Source organism: Apus apus, chromosome 4, assembly GCF_020740795.1.
Source record: "Apus apus isolate bApuApu2 chromosome 4, bApuApu2.pri.cur, whole genome shotgun sequence".
In the NCBI taxonomy this organism is placed as follows: domain Eukaryota; kingdom Metazoa; phylum Chordata; class Aves; order Apodiformes; family Apodidae; genus Apus; species Apus apus.
This window is the reverse complement of record NC_067285.1, coordinates 33,929,727-33,950,731: the sequence shown is the minus strand read 5'-3', so window position 1 is coordinate 33,950,731 and position 21,005 is coordinate 33,929,727. Positions and strand designations below refer to the sequence as shown.

The 21,005-nt window shown below is 52.3% G+C and overlaps 2 protein-coding genes across 2 annotated transcripts in view; one reads left to right on the top strand and one right to left on the bottom strand.

Annotated features, from left to right (window-relative positions):
- CDH23 (cadherin related 23) overlaps window positions 1-21,005 on the top strand; it is a 202,755-nt gene that overhangs the window by 122,937 nt on the left and 58,813 nt on the right. The window contains exons 14-20 of the mRNA XM_051618046.1: window positions 14,253-14,317; window positions 14,844-15,081; window positions 15,667-15,772; window positions 16,519-16,646; window positions 19,449-19,521; window positions 19,778-19,894; window positions 20,479-20,591. Coding sequence (XP_051474006.1) covers window positions 14,253-14,317; window positions 14,844-15,081; window positions 15,667-15,772; window positions 16,519-16,646; window positions 19,449-19,521; window positions 19,778-19,894; window positions 20,479-20,591 — 840 coding nt within the window. The remainder of the gene's footprint in view (window positions 1-14,252; window positions 14,318-14,843; window positions 15,082-15,666; window positions 15,773-16,518; window positions 16,647-19,448; window positions 19,522-19,777; window positions 19,895-20,478; window positions 20,592-21,005) is intronic.
- Window positions 1-21,005, bottom strand: part of PCBD1 (pterin-4 alpha-carbinolamine dehydratase 1) — a 468,321-nt gene that overhangs the window by 415,983 nt on the left and 31,333 nt on the right. The window lies entirely within an intron of this gene.

Below are 21,005 nucleotides of genomic sequence, written 5' to 3'. Positions count from 1 at the left end.
AATGAACTTGGCCTCTTCATCAGTGAGAGTGAACCCCAATGCTGATCTTTAGGTGTGGGTTCTCTCCCTGCCCTGTTTGGAAGCATGGTCTTCCTCCAGCAAACCGAGGTCAGTGGAGCTGAGAAAAGTGTTCAGGATGGAAAAAGAGGGGAATGATTGTATTTAGCTGAGCGTGGTATTAAATGGCTGGCAGCAGAACAGAGCTAGTGAAGATAGTGAGAAGCACCCAGAATCCCTGGGTAGATGACAGGTTTCCCAGGGTGCAAGGGAGATGTCCATGGGTGTCAGTTGTTGGGCACAGCAGGAACCAGAACAAAATCTGGTGCTGAGCAATGATCAAAATGGGAAGTGAAGCTCCCCTGGGAGGGGAAATATCCAAACCCCTGCTAGGCTTGGGGGTGGTACTTCTGCTGTCATTAGTTGCAGATGGATTTGCTTGGCTCCCTGTCCAGCTGCCCTTCTGACCCCCAGGACACATCCCCTGGTCTCCCACCCACACCAGCATGCCAATCCATGGAATAAAAGCCCTGACAAAAGGCTTGAGTGTATATGCCTCTGCCTAAGTGTGTTTACTCTACAAACAGATGGTGTGAAACTCTGTAGAGCCCCCGAGCTGTTCCCATCTGACAGTTATTAATATTTCAAGCAGATGTTGAGCTAGTCAGGCCGTCAGACGCTGAACAATGAGATTGTTACTGAGTCTCCTCTTTCCCCAACTTCCAGCTATGCCAGCGTTCCGGAGCGAACGCAGGCTGCCAGGAGTTGAATCTTCTCTGATAAACCAGAATGGATGCAATTAGGGCTGAAATCCAGATTGCCCTCCGAAGCTGATCCCAAACTTTTAACCACCCTCGTAAAGTACCAGCTCCTCCTGCTGCTGCCGCTTGCCTGCAAGATGCTCCCTTCCACAGCACTGCCCGTCTGTGTGGGGCCTCTCCAACTGCCCCATCAGACAAAGTCTGCTTTCCTAACTAAACAAATTGCTCTTTTTTTTTCTTTTCTGCTTGCCTGGGACCTCTTTGTGGATATTTCTGGGATGAGTTTTTGAGGAAAGCTTGGCCAGCCGCATGGAGTGCCCGCTTCTTTGGTGGCCGCTGAGTGATGTCCCCATGAAAAGGGAACTTGTATTGGTTTCTCCCTTGCAAAACACCCCTTTGTGCAGAATTTCTGCCGTGTGTTTGGAGGGGCAATGGGTTCCCAAGGTGCCAAGGACAAAGCAAGAAGGTTTCTGAGATGAGGATGAAGAGGGGAGCTTGTGGGCTGAGTGAGCAGTGGCTGGAGATTGGCGGGAGGCTTCCCCCCAGCCATTGCTGGAGATGGCCAAGAATGGCAGGACAGAGCAATGCCAGCAGGGAGGTGAGCTGTTAAAACCACGGGGGACCAAGGAAAAGGGAGATGGCTTCTGCCCAGCCCCATGTCCTGGGGAAGGAGGAGAAGTTATTCCTGGCAGCCCAGAAGACCCTGGGTTAGTTGCCCATCTTCCAGGAAGAGCTTCCCCACTCGCCCCCCTTGGCTGTGTGTGGTGGGGTTGGTGTGGGTAATGGGAAGGGGTTTCCTTTGGAAGCTGGGAAGAGCAGGGAGCCTGCCCTGCCCAGCAAGCACACCTCTCACTGCCACCCTTTCCCCACTGCCTTCTGCTTGGCCAGCTGAAAATGGAAAGGAAAGGAAAAAAAAGAGCGAGCAGACTTCATTTGCTGTGACAAATGGCCACCCGTCTCTGCAGCGTTTCAGCTCCTAATGTCAGTGACAGCAGAGAAACATTGCCTGTTACACATATAAATCAAGTGTAAAACAACCCAAAGTGCAGGCAGGCAGCAGGGATCCTGCCTGCTTTCTGCTCTCTGCCTCTTTCCCTTTGGCCAGAGATGTGTGGGTTCAGATACCCACCCCTCCAGCTTTCTGGGCAAATCTCTGGTACTTCCCTGACATGGTGCAGCCCTGTCCATCCTCTAAGATCTTGTTTGTCTCCTCTTTTTTCTCTGTTTTGCATTCCCTCTGTCTCCCTGTCTATCCATCCATCTGTTTAATTCTGCCCATGAAACACATTTATCATATTGATTTCAGGTAGTCATCTGCTTGCACCAGAACATCTGGAGAGGTTCCGGCTTCACAGGAACAGCTCCTGCCCTGCTCAGGGAGCCTGCAATGCACCCAAAGGCATCCCTCTCTCCTCCCTCCATGCTCTTTACCCATGTGATAAGACCCTTAGGCCAGAGATGGCCTGTGTGTCTGCTTTTATGGTGACCAGCCTGAAGGGCTCCAGGCAAAGCTTCCAGGTTGCCCCCTAACATGGCAGTTTGGAGCTAGGCATGCACTGCAACCCAAGAGCTGAGTGGAGGGGACAGCAGGCTGTCAGGGGCTCTGCAGTTGTTGGTGGCCTCTTCCCATGCAATCTTCTCTTGCTTCCAGCCCTGCTCCATGGGGGAAGCCGGGCTCAGAGCTCCTGCACAGCAACAGGTTCCTTCTGCAAGGCTGGAGTGAAGCTGGCAGGTCACCAGAGCTCAGCCTGAAGATATGGGCCAGTTCTGCCCCAGCTACCAACAGATATTGAAATATTACAGATAGATATTCTTTCTCTTTTTTTTTTAAGAACAACTGGCCATGAAGCCTTATCATAACGTAACAGAAAAGGTCAGGGAAAGAATTTCACACTTCTTGAGCAAGCAGGCAGCCAGTGTAACTTCATGCCTTCCAGGAACGAGTGGCACCGAGCACCGATGCTGCACCCTGAATTAACTGGGGCTCTGACATCCCCAGCCAAGTGTCACCTGGTGGCTTTAGGTGGGTGCTGGCCTTCCTTGCAGTGGGGAGTGAGGGTGCTGGCTCCAGTACAGTGCTAGGGTGGATGAGTGGTTCTTCTGCTGATGGGATTAGCAAACATCTCCCAAAGCAAGCCCCACTAACCAGTTTTCTCCAGGGGGAAGAGGGGCAGGAGAGAGGAGGGTTCTCCAGCCCTGTGTCTCCCAGCTGAGAAGCCTAGTAGCTGGGAAGAAGGGTGAGTTGTTGGGCTAGAAAGACGGTCACAGATCTCAGACCAGATGGAGGATAAATCCCTTGCAGAGAGTGACAAATCAATAGGCAGACAAAGGAGGGACAGATGACAGGACATGGTCCAACATCTGCGCCACTTCTGGAACAGCATCAGCACAAGCCTTGCAGGAAGCAAGGGCAGGTACCTGAGGGCTTCTGCTGCCTCTGGACTCACAAAGGGCTAAGGGACTGGACCTACCAGCTCCTCCCTCACCCTGGACCTCACCTCCTGCCCAGTGCTTCATCCCAAAGCAGAGGGCATTCCTTCTGGGACTCCCCACCTCACCCCCTGTTCTCACGCAATTGCTCCCACAAAGAGCTCTGCTGTGACCTGGGGAGGGGGAGAGGCATTAGCATTAGATGAAGAATAAAAACATGGCCTTGCTCCTGGGGTCACCAAGACCCCAGCTTCCAGTGAGCTTCCCCCAACAGAAAGGAGCAGGAGAAAGGAGCAGCTATCCCCTCCTGTCCTTGTGGTGATGTGCTGGGGCTGTCAGATCCCCTGGTGCGCAGTGAAGGATGCTGGGCTGGGAAGCTCAGGGAATGTGCTAGATCTGGAGAGACAGGGAAGGGGCCTAAGATGACCCAGCAGGAGGTAAGAATTACAGGACGGGAGGTCTCTTTAAGCTCCTTGTATCCCACAGATCTGCATAGCAAAGTCCTCCTGAAAAGCTCCGATAACCAAAATCATTTAAAGCCCGAACAAACCAAGAGTAACTTGTTTTTAACACAACAATGCCTTTGATTTGCCTTGGAGGCTCTGGAGAAAAATGGTTCTCCAGGGAAGTGTGGAAAGTAATCCTAGCTCCTTGATCCCTCCTCTCCACTTTATTTGCCCTGGTCTGGCTTGGCTGCACAGGCTGGGATTGGTGGCCACGGGCTCCTGCAAAGAGCAGAAGCAAACTGGGGAGGCTGTGGCATGGCCTCAGCACACAGTCTCTGGGATGGCTGGGATCAACCTGAGGAGTTTCAAACCCCCCTCACACTCACAAGCATTGCTTAACCCTTGTGGTTCCAAATGGTCTCCTGCCAGATCTTCCTTCCTCAGGCCAGGTCAGATTCAGGCACCTCTCTCAGGCCAGATGCTCTTAAAAAATGGCATGGATGGGATAGGATTTGTCCCGAATCCTTGCTGAGTTAGTTAATACCTTCTCCCTGGGACTTTATCCTCCCACATCATCGTGAGGTGATGCTCTTTGCCTTGCCTTGAAGGCATCCTCACCCAGAAACACCTCTGCTCTGGGACGGTGCTGGGTTTCTCTCCGTGACAACCACCCTCAAGACATCTGAAGGGGCTGCTGAAACTTTGCAGAGCTTTGGAATGTTCCTCCCCACACAGGACACTTTCAGGCAAGGCTGCTTTCCAAAGTTAGCTTTTGTAGACCCCGGGGAATAGTCTGAGCATCCCCAGCACACCTCACACGATGAACTGTTCTGCCCAAGTCAACCATCAGGCATCGATTTCAGGGTGGGAATGATTTTCTGTAGCTTGTGGTAGGCAGCAAGGCAGGTAAAATAAGCACAGTGTTCCCTCAGGGCTTGATAACCTGAACCTGCAAGACAGACTCGTGCTCTAAAAAATGCCACTGTCCCTTTTTTTTTTTTTTTCCCCTGAGTTACAGATTCCCTGATTACAGATTTCCCTGAGTTAAAATTTCCTGATTATTTTATGGAGAGGGGAAAGAAAAAGTCCCTCTGTCTTTTTTGCAGAATGCAAAACCTACGTATCCTTTTATTTTCATTATTTATATATATTTAAATATATATATTCTAGTTCACATTCCTACATAGTCCCTTCCTGATCATCATTCCTGACACATCCCTTCACCTGAAGCCTCGTCTTCCCCCTCTCTGCCACTGCGCTTCCTCTGGAGAAGCCTTGTTAGTAAGAGCCTAATGAAGTAAATGTGCTAATTAACCTTCCATTACTCTCCTCATTAAAGCAACCTTTAATTTGGTTGGCAAAGTTTCTCTCCTTTACTACCCAGCTGTCAGTTTGCTTCTGCTTCTTCGATCTCTCTTTGGCCTCGCATCAGGGATGGGAAAAATCGATCCTGGCCTGATTTTCTTTTCCCTCCTTTCCAGCCAGCTGTAAACAGCAGTCAACAAGAAAGTAATCATGTAGTTTTCCCACCCTGGGAAGGAGGGTTGCAGACATCAATAAGCACCTATTTAAAATGCAAATCACTTTCTCAATCAGCCGTCAGTCTGTCACTGGTGGGAGTTTGCTCCTGCATCCTGGCCCAGAGCTTTGCAGTGGTCGCAGGGTGGCTTTGGAGGCTGCATCCCTCTGGGTTTGTCCAACTCCAGATGAACATGGCCAGGGCAGGTAGGATGTTGCTTTGCTTGCAAACCTGGAGGTTTTTCTCCTGTTGCCTGTGCAGCCTTCGGGTCTCCCCCCACCCTGCACCCTTCCATCCCTTTGGCCAAGGGCACTTGCTGTCCCCTAATATCTGCTTTTGTTTCTTGGTCATCTCCAAAGTTTTACTTTCTCCTTTTTCTTGGAGCAAGAGGTGAGCGTGGGGGGGCAGAAATGGCCTGGGGTAGAAGCCAGTAGTTGTAGGGGCTGAGTGGACAAGCTGGCTGCACCTTTGAGCTCCTGGTGGGTGAGATGCTGTGCCAAAGGGCTCTCCCTGAGCTGTGTTTCTCTCTCACAGGATGATGGTCACTGTGGGTCCCAGCCTTGAGGGAAAGCCTACATGACTCCAGATTTTTGGGAAGGTTACACATAGTGAGGGATGCAGCCAGTTGGAGTAGGGTGTGAGGTGAGGAATTAGCTCACAAATCAACAGGTGGATGAAAAGGCTTTCAGGAATGAGCATGTTCTTGACTTGGGTGGGGAATCAGGTGGGAGACAAACCCCCACCTCCTGCCCCACCCGTGGCTCCTGGGGCACTTGTCCAGTATTGGGACTAGAGAGTAAGGCAGCCCATCATCTCATGGGGCACTGGTGGTCAGTAGCATTCCCCCATGCTGTGATGAGAATAGCACAGGGCTTCTCAACCTTTTCCAGTTGTTTGACTTCCTAAATTTTGCTCAAGGGGTTGCAGGGCCCTGTGCAACCTCCTTGTTTGTGTCCTGCTCTGCAGGGAGTCACATCCTGCGTTTGTGAGGAGTAGCTTGGCCCTCCTCCACCTTTCTGCACGGGTTTAGGGAGCCCAGGATGGTCAAACACTGTGAGAAGAGGACTCCATCTTGACCTCCATCCTTTCTTTCTGCTTGCAGTGAAGGGAAAACGTACTGGAAAACCCTGGCTGGAGAGGGTGAACCCCTGGGAGGTGGTAACAGGGGATGCCAGCCAAACATGGGTGTTGCAGAGGATGGGCTCAGGAGGAGGGTTCCCAACTGTGGGTTGGGAGGAGGTGGAATGTGGCCCACCTTTGGGGCAGCAGTAACAATCTGTGCATCCCTGCTGGGAAGGCTTTGGCCTGGGCAGGACAATAAAGGGGTTTTACTGGAGCCAGGTGAGAACCAGGGCAAGGCTGGGCTGTGGAAGGGAGGTGGCAGAGGGAGAGCTCATTTTTTATGTCCTCCAAGCCTGGACTTTGTCCCTCCTTCCATTCCTTCTCCCCTCCCCTGGCCCGCACAACCCATCCTCTCCCTTAGCATCTTAATTGATCTTGTTGTTCTCAGTCCCCCCTGAGTGCCCCAACTCCAGCTGTGCTTAAACAGAACAAAATCTCTTCCAATTTCCCCCGGCCGCTTAAAAGAAAATTGAATCCTTTATCTGCAAGAGGAAAGGAAAACTGCAAATACATGAAACAGTAAAGAGTTAAATAATCAGAGCAGACAAATCCAAATTGCCTGGAAAGTTAAACAGGAATGGCTTGTCTTCTTCCTTTATGCTTCTCTTTAAAGAAAAAAAAAATATGGAAATGCTTGCACTCCTTGTTCCTGTTAAATATTCTTCTCAATCCAGCTCTGTAAATAAAGGAAGGGGAGGAGGGAGTAACCAGGTAGCAAAGTGATGGACAGATCTGAAGTCCTTGTCTTTCTGTCAGGGCCCAGTGCTCTTTGGCTGTGTTTATCTCTTGAATCTAAATATCCATCCGTGAGACCGAAATGGGGTGGAATGGGAATCGTGACAGCCCGAGCACTGAGGAGAGAGACACTTATTGCAGCTTCTGCAGCAGCTCCTTGGCCTGATGGAGCTGTCAGGTTAAATGCAGGTGGGGGAAAAAAAAACAAAAGAAAATCACAGACAACCCTCCTTCCCCCCCCAAAAAAAAAAAGTCAATCTGTGAGATGGGGAAGGAAAACTCAAAGCCATTACAGACGTGCTCCTGCCCTGACTGCAACCTGCAAAGCAAAGCACAAGGTGGGAAGCAGGACTTTCCCCCCCCTACCCACTTCCCAGTATTGCCAGTAGGAGACAGGGCTGGTTGGTTTTTCTCTTGCTGCTGGCTTTGGCTGGGAATTTGGGAGATGAAGGGAGAATTTTTCCCTCGCTTCCATGCAGGCACCCTGGCTTCACAGGTCCTTCTCAGCAGTCCCTTTAGAGAAGGTGTCACCTTTACCCACACCACGTGTCCTCTCCCAAAGTCAGCACCTCTGAACGAGGGCTTAGCCACTCACAAACTTCCAACAGAGCCCCTACTCCTGGGACTTTAATTTCTTTTACACTTCTGCCACCAGCCACAGGCTCTGCTTGATCCTCTTGCAGCTGCCTGTGTCCTCTAAGCAAACCTCTTTGCTGCCTCCAGCCAGAGGAGTACAAGTAAGGCTCTCCATCCCCTACAACACCCTTGAGAAGCTGCTACTTTGCTGTCTGACTGAGTAGGGGTGTAGTTTCCAGCTCCTGGGGAGTGAAGATATTGTTCTACAGCTTCTGGACCGTGGTTTTCTTTGGGCAGAACAAGGATCATCCCTGTTGCTCTCTGAGAATGCCTCTGCCTGGCAGAGGTGTGTCTGGGGCTTGCTACCCCTTGCTGAAAAAAGCCTGCTTTCTGGCTGGGTTTGCTTCAGATTTGGAGCAACCACGGTCTGTGTCCAGTTTCAGGCTGAATTATCTTCATTCCTACTGGAGAAAGGTTGAGCTTTGCCATTTCTTCCCTTCAGGCCAGGATTCAACATGTTTGTGTCCAGGTGAGGAGCAGTTCTGCTCCAGTTCTGCTCTTCCCTCCTCTTGTACTCGTATCCCCCATCTCTCCACTGTGTCCCAGATGATGCTCATCACTCTGTTGAAATGGAATTCCAGATGGTGGGAGGCATGACTGGCTTCCAGGAGCTCTTGTGAATCCTCCAGAGATCATTGGGGATTTATGTTTCCTCCGTTGGACTTTGACCTTAATTTCTTCCGTTTTGCTGGGCTGTAAAACGCATTAGAGACCCAACAGCAAAGTGATTGAGATGTCAAGCCAGGCAACCACGCAGTTATTTAATCCATCAGATGTGCCACTTGCCATTTAGGTGGACAACAGGAGAATATCAAATCAATACAGTTTGTTAGCAGAGAACTTGTGCCCAGCTCCAGCAGTACCCAGCAGCTCAGTGGTCTCGGTGTTCCCTCGCCTGGTGCAAACACAGGCTGGAGATGCTTGTCTCTCTTGCTGGAGGGCTCACCTTTTAAGCCCTGCTCTCCAGCCATTGCAACAACCAGGCCAACGACTCCTCCACTAAATCAAGGCTGCCCAGGCAAGCGTTAACCTGGATTGCAAGGAGCTGATGCTGCAGGGCCCACGGTGATAAAACACAATCAAGGAGGCTGTTGTTTTCCCCAGGGGCTGGCAGAAGAGGTGTGGAAAAGCTCTGCAATTCCCAGGGGGGTTGATTGGCTATTTTTTTTAATTTTGTTTTTTTTTTTGTGTGTTTCCCACCCCCACCGCCCCCTCCTCAATCAGGTTAAAGGGTCATTAGCTGTGAGCTGGCTCCCAGCTCGGAGCAGACCCTGTGGTCTGGAGTTGCTGGGAGTGATGGTTCCTCAGCGTCGCCCCGATCCCTGCTCCCGCCTCCCTCCTTCCCAACTCATCACACCACTCATGCCTGATTGCTGCCTCCTGCCTGGCAGCTGCTCTTGAAAGGCCTGGGAAAGAGCACGATCGGGGCAGGCAGTGCCAGTGAAAGAGCTGTTTTCCATCACTGAAGGGCAAAATGACTTTAAGTAGGTTTTCCACTGGTTTTCTTGATCTGGTTTTGCAACCTGGTGATTGCTCTGGGCCCTTGACATTTCTCTCCCTCAAATCAAATCCCAGTCCAGGGGGATACCAGAGGTGAGCTGTTTTTCCCCTGGGACCTGAAGGTTGCAAGAGGCTGTGCTTAAGAAGGGGTGCTTGCTGTTGAAAACGTGCAGGTTTATAGAATCATAGAAGAGAGTTGGAAAGGACCTTAAAGATCATCTGGCAACCTGGGCCAGTGTCTCACCACCCTCACAGCAAAGAATTGCTTCCTAATGTCTAAGCTCAATCTCCCCTCTTCCAGTTTTAATCCACTCCCCCTTGTCCTCTCACTCCCTGCCCTTGTCCCAGGTCCCTCCCCAGCTTTCCTGGAGCCCCTTCAGGCACTGGAAGGTGCTCTAAGGTCTCCCTGGAGCCTTCTCTTCTCCAGGCTGAACAGCCCCAACTCTCTCAGTCTACCTCCAGAGCAGAGCTGCTCCAGCGCGGTGCATCCAAAAGTTGGTATGATGACAGGCCACCCTGGGTTGCTTCTACCATGGTCTGAGCATCTCCTGGCTTGGCCAGCCAACCCCACGGAGCAACCACATCTGCCTCATTTTCCTAGGAAACCAGACAAATAAGCAGGAAGAAGTTGGGAATCCTCCTTCCATATACTTTCTCCCATGGCCCAAGGCCCAGGCATCTGGGTGGAGCAGGGCCAGGGGAGCAGGCAGGCAGTGGTGGGACGAGACTCACACCTGGTCACTCTGGTACCCTGTGACAGCTCTTTGACGTTGGGTAATTGCTTTCCTGCTACAACTCTTTTAAGCAGAGAGCTTCTGGCTAAAGCAATTTCCTCCCCATCAATTTTTATTTCCTGGTTTCTGCGTGCGAGGCAGGGGGAGGGAAAACAAAGAGGGTGAACAAGAACAAACCAAGCCAGGACCTGCTCCAGCAGCTCCGCACAGGTGGAAAGGTGGGAAGATTTGGCTCCCTTGGTGACAACGGAGCCATCTTCAGGCAGGCAGGACATGGCAGCCTGTGTCACCCAGGCAGCAACAAACCATCCTTCTGCCAGACTTTGCCCACACCTTTGCACACCAAGCCCCTGTGCTCAGCACTGGTGAGGCTGCACCTTGGATCCCGGGGTCAGTCCTGGTGCCCCCATTACAGGAAGCACACCGAGGGGCTGGAGCATGTCCAGGAAAGGGAAAGGGAGCTGGGGAAGGGTGTGGAGCACAAGTTTTACAAGGAGTGGCTGAGGGATTTTTTTTATCTTGGAGAAAAGGAGGCAGAGGAGAGACCTCATTCTCTACAGCTACTTGAAAGGAGGTTGGAGCAAGGGGGATCAATCTCTTTTCCAAGGTAGCAAGTGATAGGACAAGAGGAAGCGGCCTCACGTTGTGCCAGTGGAGGTTTAGATTGGGTATGAGGAACAATTTCTTCCCTGAAAGGGTTGCCAGGCACTGGCACAGGCTGCCCAGGGCAGTGATGGAGTCACCAACCCCAGAGTAATTTCAAAGCTGTCTAGATGTGGTGCTGAGGGACACGGTTTAGTGGTGGCCTTCCCAGTGCTGGGTTAACAGTTAGACCTGATGATCTGAAAGGGTTTTTCCAACCAAAGCCCGTTGATTCTGTGATCCTACTCCTCCTTGTTTGCTGGATTTGGGGGCAGGACTGCTGTCTTGGGGGTCTTTTCTGTTCCTCCTGCTGTGCTGCCTGGAGCTGCTGTGAGTGGAGTTAATCTCAGGCACTTTAAGGAGTCATTTGAGTGGGGCTCAGCAGATGATGAATGTCGAAACCATTACCGGCGAAGCTCCGTGGAGCTGTTTAAAACTGAATTGTCCCATGTAAATTTCTGCTCCATCAATCCTGATGACATGTCAAACGTTGCTATTGTTTCCCGAACAAATTGGACGACATGCCCTTTCCTGCAGATTTACCCAGGAGAGCAGAACCCTTCGCCAGCTCTTTGCTTTTCTCTCCAGTTCTGCCAGCCCTCGAGCCGGTGGGGAAGGATGGAGGAGATGGCCCTTGGTGTGGGGCCAAATGTCCACAATATTTGTGCTTTGGGGAGTGGAGGTGGATGGAGGGCTGGGCTGTGGGTATTTCTGTGCACCCTGTGACTCAGGGTGCCCACGCCACGCAGCAGCTCTGTAAAATAATCCTTTCAGTTACCCAGGCTTCTTTTTCCCATCACTCTCCCAGAGTTTAGCTGCACAAATCTGGTGTGTTGTGGGTTTTTTTTTTTTATTATTAGAAATGGGCCATGCCAGTGACAGCTCATAAAAGTACAGATGCAGACCCGTGTTTTCATCCTGCCCTTTTGCAGGCTCCAGTGGGCAAATCCTACTTTAATATTCCAGGCAGGAGAGGAGCAGCCGTAAAAAACCATTTGATTGTTTCTCCAGGTGGAACCCCAGGAAACTTCCAGCCAGATGCTTTCCCTCCCCCAGCTGCAGGGATGGATACGTGCATGCCAGGGGGGGAAGAGCAGTCAGAGGAAAACAGCTGGAATGGTGAAAAACCCAGCAAAGCCCTGGGCTGGGTGGGATTTGGGATATTCTGCACGTGGGTTGTGCGTGCCTGCCCCGCGGATCCCTTCGCAGAGCGCGCCTGAGTTGCCTCCTCCTCAGGAGGTTGGAGCATCAAAGCGTTTCTTTTTTGACCCCCTCCCTCCCCCCCCCCAAAAAAAAAAAAAAAAGGGACAAAAAAGTTTGGAGATGCAGAAAGGAGTGGAGCTGCAAAACGAAAAGCTGCTGAGCGGGCAAGGGTTTGCTTTCTGCACGTTCCCTGACACGCTCGAGTAACCCGCAGCCTTGCCCTGCCGTGTGCCCGCCGTGTTCGGCCGCCAGGAAAGCCATCAAGCAGACACCACCTTCCACCTCCCCTGGCGTTCATCAGGGTAATTCATTAATTAGCTTGGCTGCTGAGGTGGTGAACAGGGCAGAGTTACGTTGCCCAGCCTCCAGCCTCCTCCTTCTCCGCATCATTCTGCCACCCTGGCAGTTTTGACTGGCCCGGCAGTGCTGCAGCTTGGGGTCCTGCCTTGGCTGCCCAGGGACCCCTGCCCCCCCTAACATCTCTCTGCTAACTTTCTTTTAACCTTCCTCCTTCCCTATATATATATTTTATTTTTTTCCCTCTGCAGAAGAAAATTACACTTGCCCAGCATTGTCTGTCATGACAATAAGCACTTAAAAGTGCAATCATACGGGGCCAAATGAAGGGAATTAGTTCTGCCCGTGCTTTGTGGCACTGTCAGCCCCCCTGTAAATCATTATCTCATCACCAGCATCCAATGGAAAATGCCTTTCTGGACTCTGCTCTTCCACCAGTTCTCTTGGGATTAGTAGGACCTGGGGGGTTCACAGAGGTTGTGGGTGCAGCAGTAACAGCTGGGAAAAACCCTGGGAGATTCACAGGTCAGCTTTCACCAGGAGATGCTAAGGATGTTCAAAGGATTTGGGGGAGAGAGGACCTAGAGTCCTTTTTGGCCATGCTTTGGGGGTTTGCCACCATGATTTGCAGGCACCTGAATTGGTGGCCAGTGTTAGGATGAAGCACTGATACTGGATTGGCTGAGGGAAGTTGGTGTGGGCAGGTGGAGGATTAACTGCCCTCTGCTCCAGGGGTTTCTATTCGGAAAAGCAGGCTGAGATATGGGGCCTCTTAATAGGTGTCCTCCTTGGTGTCCTCAAAGGAGCAACAGGGATCCCAGGGGGAATTTGGCCCTCTAGAAGCAGGTGTCACTTGGTCAACAGGCCTCCTTCTTGGCAGATTTTGGCAGGTTTGTTCCATTTTGCTGAAGGAAACGCACGTGAAAAGTCAATCACAGCTTAGCAGGGGAGAGGAAAATGGGGAAAATCAGTAGGTCTGAAAGGCTGGTCCCACCAGCCCACTCAGCCTAGAGCAGCAGGAATTTACCACCTGTGCTGAGGAAGCATTTTTTTGGGGAAAAAATGAATTAATTCAGGCTAGTTTTCATGCCTTTTCCTCTCTGCCCCCCCGTGGAGTGGCAGGTAAGCAACGCACAGGGGTAAAGCTTTTTGATGTGCTCAAGCTTCTACTCTGCTGTCAAGGGTAATCAAGGCCACCAATAAATCAGGAAGGTTTCAGGAATGGGTTGTGTTCCATGCCAGTCCTAATATACAGCCTTTTGCTGGTATCTGGACATAAAATGTGTCTTTGACCCTGCTTTTTTCACAGACCCCTTGGTGTCTAAGTAATCCAGACAGAACTCAATTTAGAAAATATACTGGGGGAGAAAAAGGATATTTTGGGGCTGGCATTCCACTTCCCTCACCTAAAAATAAGCTTTTCCTGCTCCTTTTCCCTGCCACCGCTCATGCATATTTTATATATTCATTAGAGAAAAGACTTTCAAACATGCATAAATCTTGCCTTGCTGACATGCTGAGTTTCACACACCTTCCCCGGAAGGTGCTGGTTGCTTAGCTGTGACCAGCTCCAGCTCCTTGCTCCCAGAAGGGCTTCTCTGCCAGGAGCTGCTCATGGAAAGCAAGATCTGAAACCCTTTCCTTGCTTATCACAGAATCACAAACTGGTTTGGGTTGGAAAGGACCTTGTTGATCATCAACAACCTGCCATGGGCAGGGGCACCTTCCACTAGACCAGGTTGCTCCAAGCCCCATCCAATCTGAACACTTGAACCCTTCCAGGGACAGGGTGGTCTGTATTTTAGCCTGGGGGAGATTTGAAGCAGAAGAGGTTTTTATGTCTCTCTCCACAGCCCCAGATACACTGCCAGCCCTAAAGAGCCATGGATAAGGGGTCCCAGCTCTTGGGCTTCACAGGGCTAGGACGGGTAGGTGGCCTGCAAGAAATATCTGTGGAGACCTTTACTTCACATGTGCTTCTCAGGTTCACTTAGTGTGTCAGGGAAAGTAAGTAGGCATAAATTTCCCATGCCCAAGTTTTTGGGCATGATGCAGAGAGCTGTTCAGGGAGGGCTGTGCTCTAGAGCAGGTTGGGAGGATAACCCAGGCAAGCACAGGCAAGCCCAACAGTCAGGTGAGAAATGGCAGCACCCCAGTGTGTAAGGAGTTCACCAGCGTGTGTAACGCAATGTTCCAAAGCTCATTTATTAATTAATGTTTCATTTTTCAGGCCACTGACAATGATGTGGGCACATATGGGAAAGTCAGTTACTTTTTCAGCGACGACCCTGACCGGTAAGTGTGACCGACCCACCAGCACAACTTTGGTGCTTCAAAATCTTCTTCAGACCTTCCTGAGAAGAAGCCACAAGGCAACTAAGGACGTGGTTTACGTCCTACCTGTGAGATACCCTATGGCAAACCCACTCCGGTGTCTCCCAAAGGGATGACTTCAGCACATGCCTGATGCTCAGCATGTTTAATCACTTTGCTGAATCAGGACCTGGAGACACCAGCGTTGCCTGGGACCCATGGATGCACTTACCACTGAGTTCCTGGCCCTGGAGCATCACGTGCAGTCTGCTTCTGGTGGGTAGCTAGGGGAGGCGTGTGGGCACAAAGGGATCTGGGGCCTCTAGGCCTGCTTTCTCTGCCTGTGGAGCAGCACTGAGGGTTTCTGCTCCACCTGTGCCCGAGCTCTTGAAGATCCAGGAGCTTTCTTCATCACAGCGCTAGCTGTCAGGCTGCTGCCACCCCACCTCTCTATCTCCAGCCTGTGGTCACCGGGGCTTTCCCCCCCTCTCCTCTCCTGTCTCCTCAGCTTCTCACTGGACAAGGACACAGGGGTTGTCCTCCTGACAGCCCGGCTGGACTTTGAGACCACCCAGCGCTACACCCTGACGGTCATTGCCCGGGATGGTGGTGGGGAGGAGACCACGGGGAGAGTCCGCATCAACGTCCTCGACGTCAACGACAACGTCCCCACCTTCCAGAAGGAGGCATACCTGGGGGCCCTGAGGGAGAACGAGCCCTCTGTCACCCAGGTGGTCCGGCTCCGGGTGAGGGGCTTGGAGCAGCTCCTCTGCTCAGGGTGCACGGTGGGGAGATGGGTGTGGGTTCAGGTCCCTGTCCGCTCTTGCTGCCAGCCCTCCTGAAATTGTGCTTTGCAGCAAAGTGCAACCGGGTGCTCCCCCTTCCTCCTCTCCTCTCAGTGCCTATGTGGTGTCCCCCAGGACCTGGGGCTTCTCCCAGGGCACAGGCACGGCCTCCATGTTGCCTTGCTCTGCTCAGTAGAGTCAGCAGGCAGCAAGGGGAAGGTGGTCCATGTGTTGTTGATGGAGCTGTAAGCCTCTGCTGTGGAGGGAAGGCAGGTAGGAAAGACTGTTTGCTCCTTCAGCCCAAGAATGAGCTTTGTCATGGTGTGAAAGCATGACTTCCCCTTTGTGGGGGCAGGCTGAATGAGTGTCACAGGGAGGCAGGAGAACAGGGACTGGCAAGTCCTCCCTGGGAGGTGGGATGGGAGGAGAGGCTGGTTTACAGATCCTCTCAGGACCCCTGGTGAGCACATCTTCCTCCATCACCTCTCCCCCATCACATCACCAGCACAGCTCGATGTTCATCTCCACCCTCTGCTCCCTCCCTAGGCCTCGGATGAGGACTCCCCTCCAAACAACCAGATCACCTACAGCATCGTGGAGGCGTCTGCCTTCCGCGAGTACTTTGACATCACGGTGTCGGAAGGGTACGGAGGTAAGTGCTGGTCCCGGGACCACCATCCCATTGCTGAGCAGCAGCACCTCACCTGCTTCGTGGTCCTTTGCAGAAGGGCTTGAGCCAAGCCCTCGCAGAGCTGTGTTTCCACGGGTGTGCAGCTCACTCTGGGCTACACCCGTGCAAGGAGCTCAGTAGTTGTAGAATCACAGGCTGGTTTGGGTTGGAAGGTCCTTAAAGATCATCTAGTTCCAACCCCCTGCATGGGCAGGGGCACCTCCCACCAGACCAGGTTGCTCCAAGCCCCATCCAACCCAGCTCTGAACGTTTCCAGGGATGGAGCATCCACAGATTCTCTGGGCAACTTGGCCCAGTGTCTCACCACCCTCACAGCAAGGAATTTCATCCTAATGCCCAACATAAATATACCCTCTTCCAGTTTTAACCCATTCCCTGTCACTCCCTGCCCTTGTCTCAAGCCCCTCCCCAGCTTTCCTGGAGCCCCTTCAGGCACTGGAAGGTGCTCTAAGGTCTCCCTGGAGCCTTCTCTTCTCCAGGCTGAACAACCCCAGCTCACTCAGCCTGTCTCCAGAGCAGAGCTGCTCCAGCCCTTGATCATCCCCATGCCCCTTGCCTGGGCTCACAAGATCAGTTATGCCTGGTGCTTGTGGTTTTTTGGGCATTGCCACCTTGAGCAGCCGCTGTTGTCCCTGGGGATGTCCCAGTGTGGATGGGTCACCCCCATAAGCCTGCCCCCCTGACTGTGCCACTTTGCCTCCTTCCAGTGATCAGTGTGAACCACCCCCTTGACTATGAGCAAGTGGCCAACGGGGTTATTTACCTGACTGTGATGGCCAAGGACGCTGGCAACCCACCGCTCAACAGCACCGTCCCCGTCACCATCGAGGTGTTTGTAAGTACAATTCCTGACACTCCTGTCACAGTTTCCCAGCAGTTCCTCCGTAGCTGTGCAGTTAACCCATCAGTTAACTCAGCACAGCTGTCCCACCCAGAGGATGTGTACATGTGGATTGCAGTTCCACGGGTCTCCTATAGGTATCTGTGTGTCGTGTATGTCTTGTGTAGGCATGTGTCATACGTGTTGGTTAAAGGATTGCTGTCCCTTACATCTGGTAAGGTCTGAGTGACTGAGGGTGAGTAAGGGATGTCACCTACCAGAGCTGGGGACAGGCTGGAGATCCACCCTGTGCCCTTGCTCTGGGCTGATAGGTTCTTTGTGCACCCATGAGCCCTTCTCTCAGCTCACAGGGAATTCCTGGCTGGAGCATTCTCCATGCCAGTAGCCTGCAGCACTGGCTGCAGCTTGGATGCAGAGGAGAGAGCTCTGGCTGTGCATTGGCACTTACAGTGTCAGGGATTATTGGTCCTTGAATCAATCACAGGCAGCTTCTTGTTTATCTCCCCACCGCCAGCTGTCCCAGCCCGCTGCAGGCTTTGCTGTGTGTCACACATGCTGGCATAGGTGTGACCTCCCTGGAGGAGTGGTTGCTGCTGGGAGAGGTAAAGCATCACAGCCTTCCTTGGGGAGATTAGATCAGATTGTCACTCCGAGGCACATTGTGGTTTGAGGACATCTGGAGGGAGGCATCAGCAGTGGAGACAGTTTGCTTGATAACCCGTCAGTCTTGATGGGATCTGAGCTGGGCTGGCAGCAGTAGCAGCCTGGGAAGGCAAAGAAGATGGAGTCCACAGTACCCTAGGATGTGAATGAAGTGCCATCAGCATGTCTCCCCCCTGCTCCTCACCCTTCTCAGGAGAGGGGGGGAACAAGGCAGTGCCAGAGGGGTTAGCAGTAGTTAAATACATCTTTCCCGTGCTGTGTTTCAGGCAGCATAAACATCTCTTCCTAAAGTCCACACTTCAGTGGGTCATCTCCTCCTGGTTGAGTCTGTACACTGGTGGGGTTTAAGTAGCTGTCGCTTTTCACACTTGCAATCAGAGGGATTTTTCTCTCAACTGGAAAAAGACAAGGGGGGGAAAAAAAAAATAAAGAAGCCAGAAAATAGGAAGAAAATGAGGAGGAAACATTTCCCAATGGCACTTGAGGAGCAAGAGCTGTGAAAAAGGCAAAACGAGAGCGAGTGTGAAAGGAGGTAGATTTTTTTTTTAACTTTATTTTATTTTCCTTCCATCCTTTGGCTGTTGGTTTTTAATAAAGAAGTCAAACTCTCTGTGTAGCTTTCCCATTAGGGGACAATAAGGCTTTTGTAGAGGGAGCTGTCGAATCAGAACTAATAGCACCCGGGATCTGGGGAAGCAGCATCACTAATAAGTCTCTGCCTCAATCCCTGACCATGAGCCAGTGACTTGCATCATGTCTGTGCCTGGAGAAAAAGATGGAGGGGGGGGGTTGCTCAGCGTGTCTGCCCTCATCAGCATCCCTGCTGATGATATGACAGCCAGCTGAGGGCTGGGGGACCCTGGCTTTGTGGAGGTCAGGAAGGTGGGGTGGTGAGCGAGGTGGTGTAGCTGGATGCTCTCTCCTGTGGGAGCAGAAGAAAGGTGCATGGTCAGTCTCTCAGGTTCCTTTGCCTTTAGCCTGCCTCAACCTCCCAGGGTTGATGACCCCCACCCAGCCCTGCAAGGAGGAGGAGGGATACATGGAGGGTGCCCCCAGCAGCTGGCAGCTTCCCCGTCCCCCTCGGAGGAGTTGCGGTGGGAGCTGAGTGATGCAAAGGAAGATTAAAGACCACCTGCTTCTGGCCAGGGGAGCAGAGGATGGCAGTTTAATGCCAGTACCATGGGCATTGTTGGCACACGGAATTGCCTCAGGTGTCAAGTCCGGTGGCAGCAGGAGCAGCTGAGCCTGCAGGTCCATCAGTGGTCTCCATGTAGAAAACAACGCCAGTGCAGCCCCGGGGAAACGGCAAAGTCCATAACTGTGTTTTAATGTCCTGGCAGCTCCATCCTTCCCTCCTCAGGCAGCTGGGTTTGGTTCATTGAAGGCAGATTCTTAACATTGTTTAAAGAGCATTTATAGCCCTCCTGGGGGAGCTTTAAACTGGCCCAAAATCTGTTGTGAGGGATGCTTTGAGTAATTCCTCCTGCCCGGTTCCACCAGGCCAGACGTAGTGGCTGGCAGAGACAGGCTAGGAGGGACCACATTGGTATGCAAACCAGCTTCCCCCCCAAAAAATGCAGTAGCTGCTTTCTCTGCAAATACCCACCCCATTCCTCCACTCAAACAAAGCACCCAAAGCACAGCAGCATCATGCACAGGCCTGCTCCTCTCTCCTGGGGTGGCACACGAGTGGCTTAGTGCTCTGGGTCTCTCTGAACGTAAGGCCAGCAGGCAGATTCGACTGGTCAGAGGAGCTGCTGAGCTTGGGCAGTGGTGGGTCTGCCCAGGGCTTGCAGTGGAGGCAGGAGCAGCTCTGAGGATGCAAAGGGCAATGGCTCCTCAGACCTGTTGTGTGTTGCCCAGGATGCTGGTTAACAAGGTAGTTTGTAGTGTCCCCGCTGGGGGACAGCAAAGTCACTGACAGTCAACTGACCACAAACCTCAGCTGCCTCCACAGCGAAACCATGTGCTCAGACCCCTGGTGCCTTTACCCCTAAGGCCACCTTCTTCACACCCACGCCTTGAGCTGGTCCCATCTGGAGGTGGAGTTGGCCAGGAGCATCCCCGGACCAGACTTTTGCAGCTACTTGACCATCCTGCCTTTTTTCCCAACCAACCTTCTCTTTGCTTCAGGATGAAAACGACAACCCCCCCATGTTCAGCAAGCCCTCCTACGTTATAGCCATCATGGAAGACATTATGGCAGGTAGGGAGCACGCCCCTACTCCTCCTCCAGCCTAGCAGAAGGAATCTTGAAGGTCTTACAGCCAGAATGGGGTGGGTGATGGCTTTCTGGGGAGGTAAAAGCCAGACCTGGCAGAGTGTCATAAGGGTTTGACCTTGCTGTACACCCAGATGACACGTTGGCTGGGTGACATGCAGTGTGATGAGGCAGGGCAGCTGGGAAGAGCTGCTGTGGGCAGTGAATGCCCATCCCAGCCCTCATTTCTGCCTTCCCCAAGGAGCCACAGTGCTGTTCCTCAATGCCACGGACATGGACAAGTCCAGGGAGTACGGGCAGGAGTCAATCATCTACTCCCTGGAGGGCTCCTCGCATTTTCGGATCAATGCTCGCTCAGGTGAGCCTCTGTACCTGCTCTCCCCCTTTTCCTTTCAGTTCCATCTTCAGAACTTCCCTTGATTTTCTTCCCCATCATTTTTCTTCTTCCACCCTCTCTCCTTCCTCTGTCCTTCTTTCCCCTGAGGCTGCTTTAGGAGGCACACAGTCCCAGGGATCTGCCAGAATTCAGCCACCAGCACTTCTGGGGTCACCATGAGAGAGCTTGGGCAGGGCCATCTGTGGGAGTGACCCCTAAGAAAAGGCTTTGGCTGCGAGGGCTGATGTTAGCTCAGGAGCTTCTGCTCCTTTCCCCTTGCTGGCCTAATTTTCAGTTGATTATGGGCAGAAAGGAGCGTGAGGGATCACACACAGTTCTTACACAGGTTCCTGAGAGGAAGACACATTACAAAGTTAGCAGGAGCTTGCTAATGAGCTGACCCTTCCAGGCTCCATCCATCTGAAACTGAAGCAGAAGAAAAGGCCCATTCGTGAAGGATTCTGTCTCTGGTTTTGCCTGTTCGTGGGGTTGGGGTTTTTTTTTGCCACTGGTGCCCCTGTTCACCACGCAACACCTCTGATCCCTCTCACCTCCTGTGGCTGCAGGAGAAATCACCACGACGTCTTTGCTGGACCGGGAGGCCAAATCCGAATACATCCTGATTGTGAGGGCAGTGGATGGAGGTGTGGGCCACCACCAGAAGACAGGCATTGCTATGGTGAGTGTGTGAAGGAGCAGTTCCCACCTCCTTGAGCCACTGGTGCCCACCTGGGGCTGCTGCTGGGGAGGGGCTGCCCAGGCACCCACGCTTCAGTTCCCCTTGCTAGCAGAATTGAAGTTCTGCTGTGGGAATGGGTAAAGGTTGCATGGTGGTGTGGCTGCCACCACATCCACCTGCAGAATGGCTCTCCAGGCTTTGTAGACCTTGCAATTGGGCTCCTTTACCTGGCAAGCCATTCACCCAGGGGCCACTTGACCTTCCAGAGCTTGATGTGTCTAGCTCTCTGTGTGAAGGCAGTAAAGGGCTCCTGTTCCACCCACAGCACAGGCAGCCTTTGTTTGTACCTCTGGAGAAAATGCTTAGCTGATGAGCCTGAAGGCACACTTAGCTCTTCCTGATGACTGCTATTGA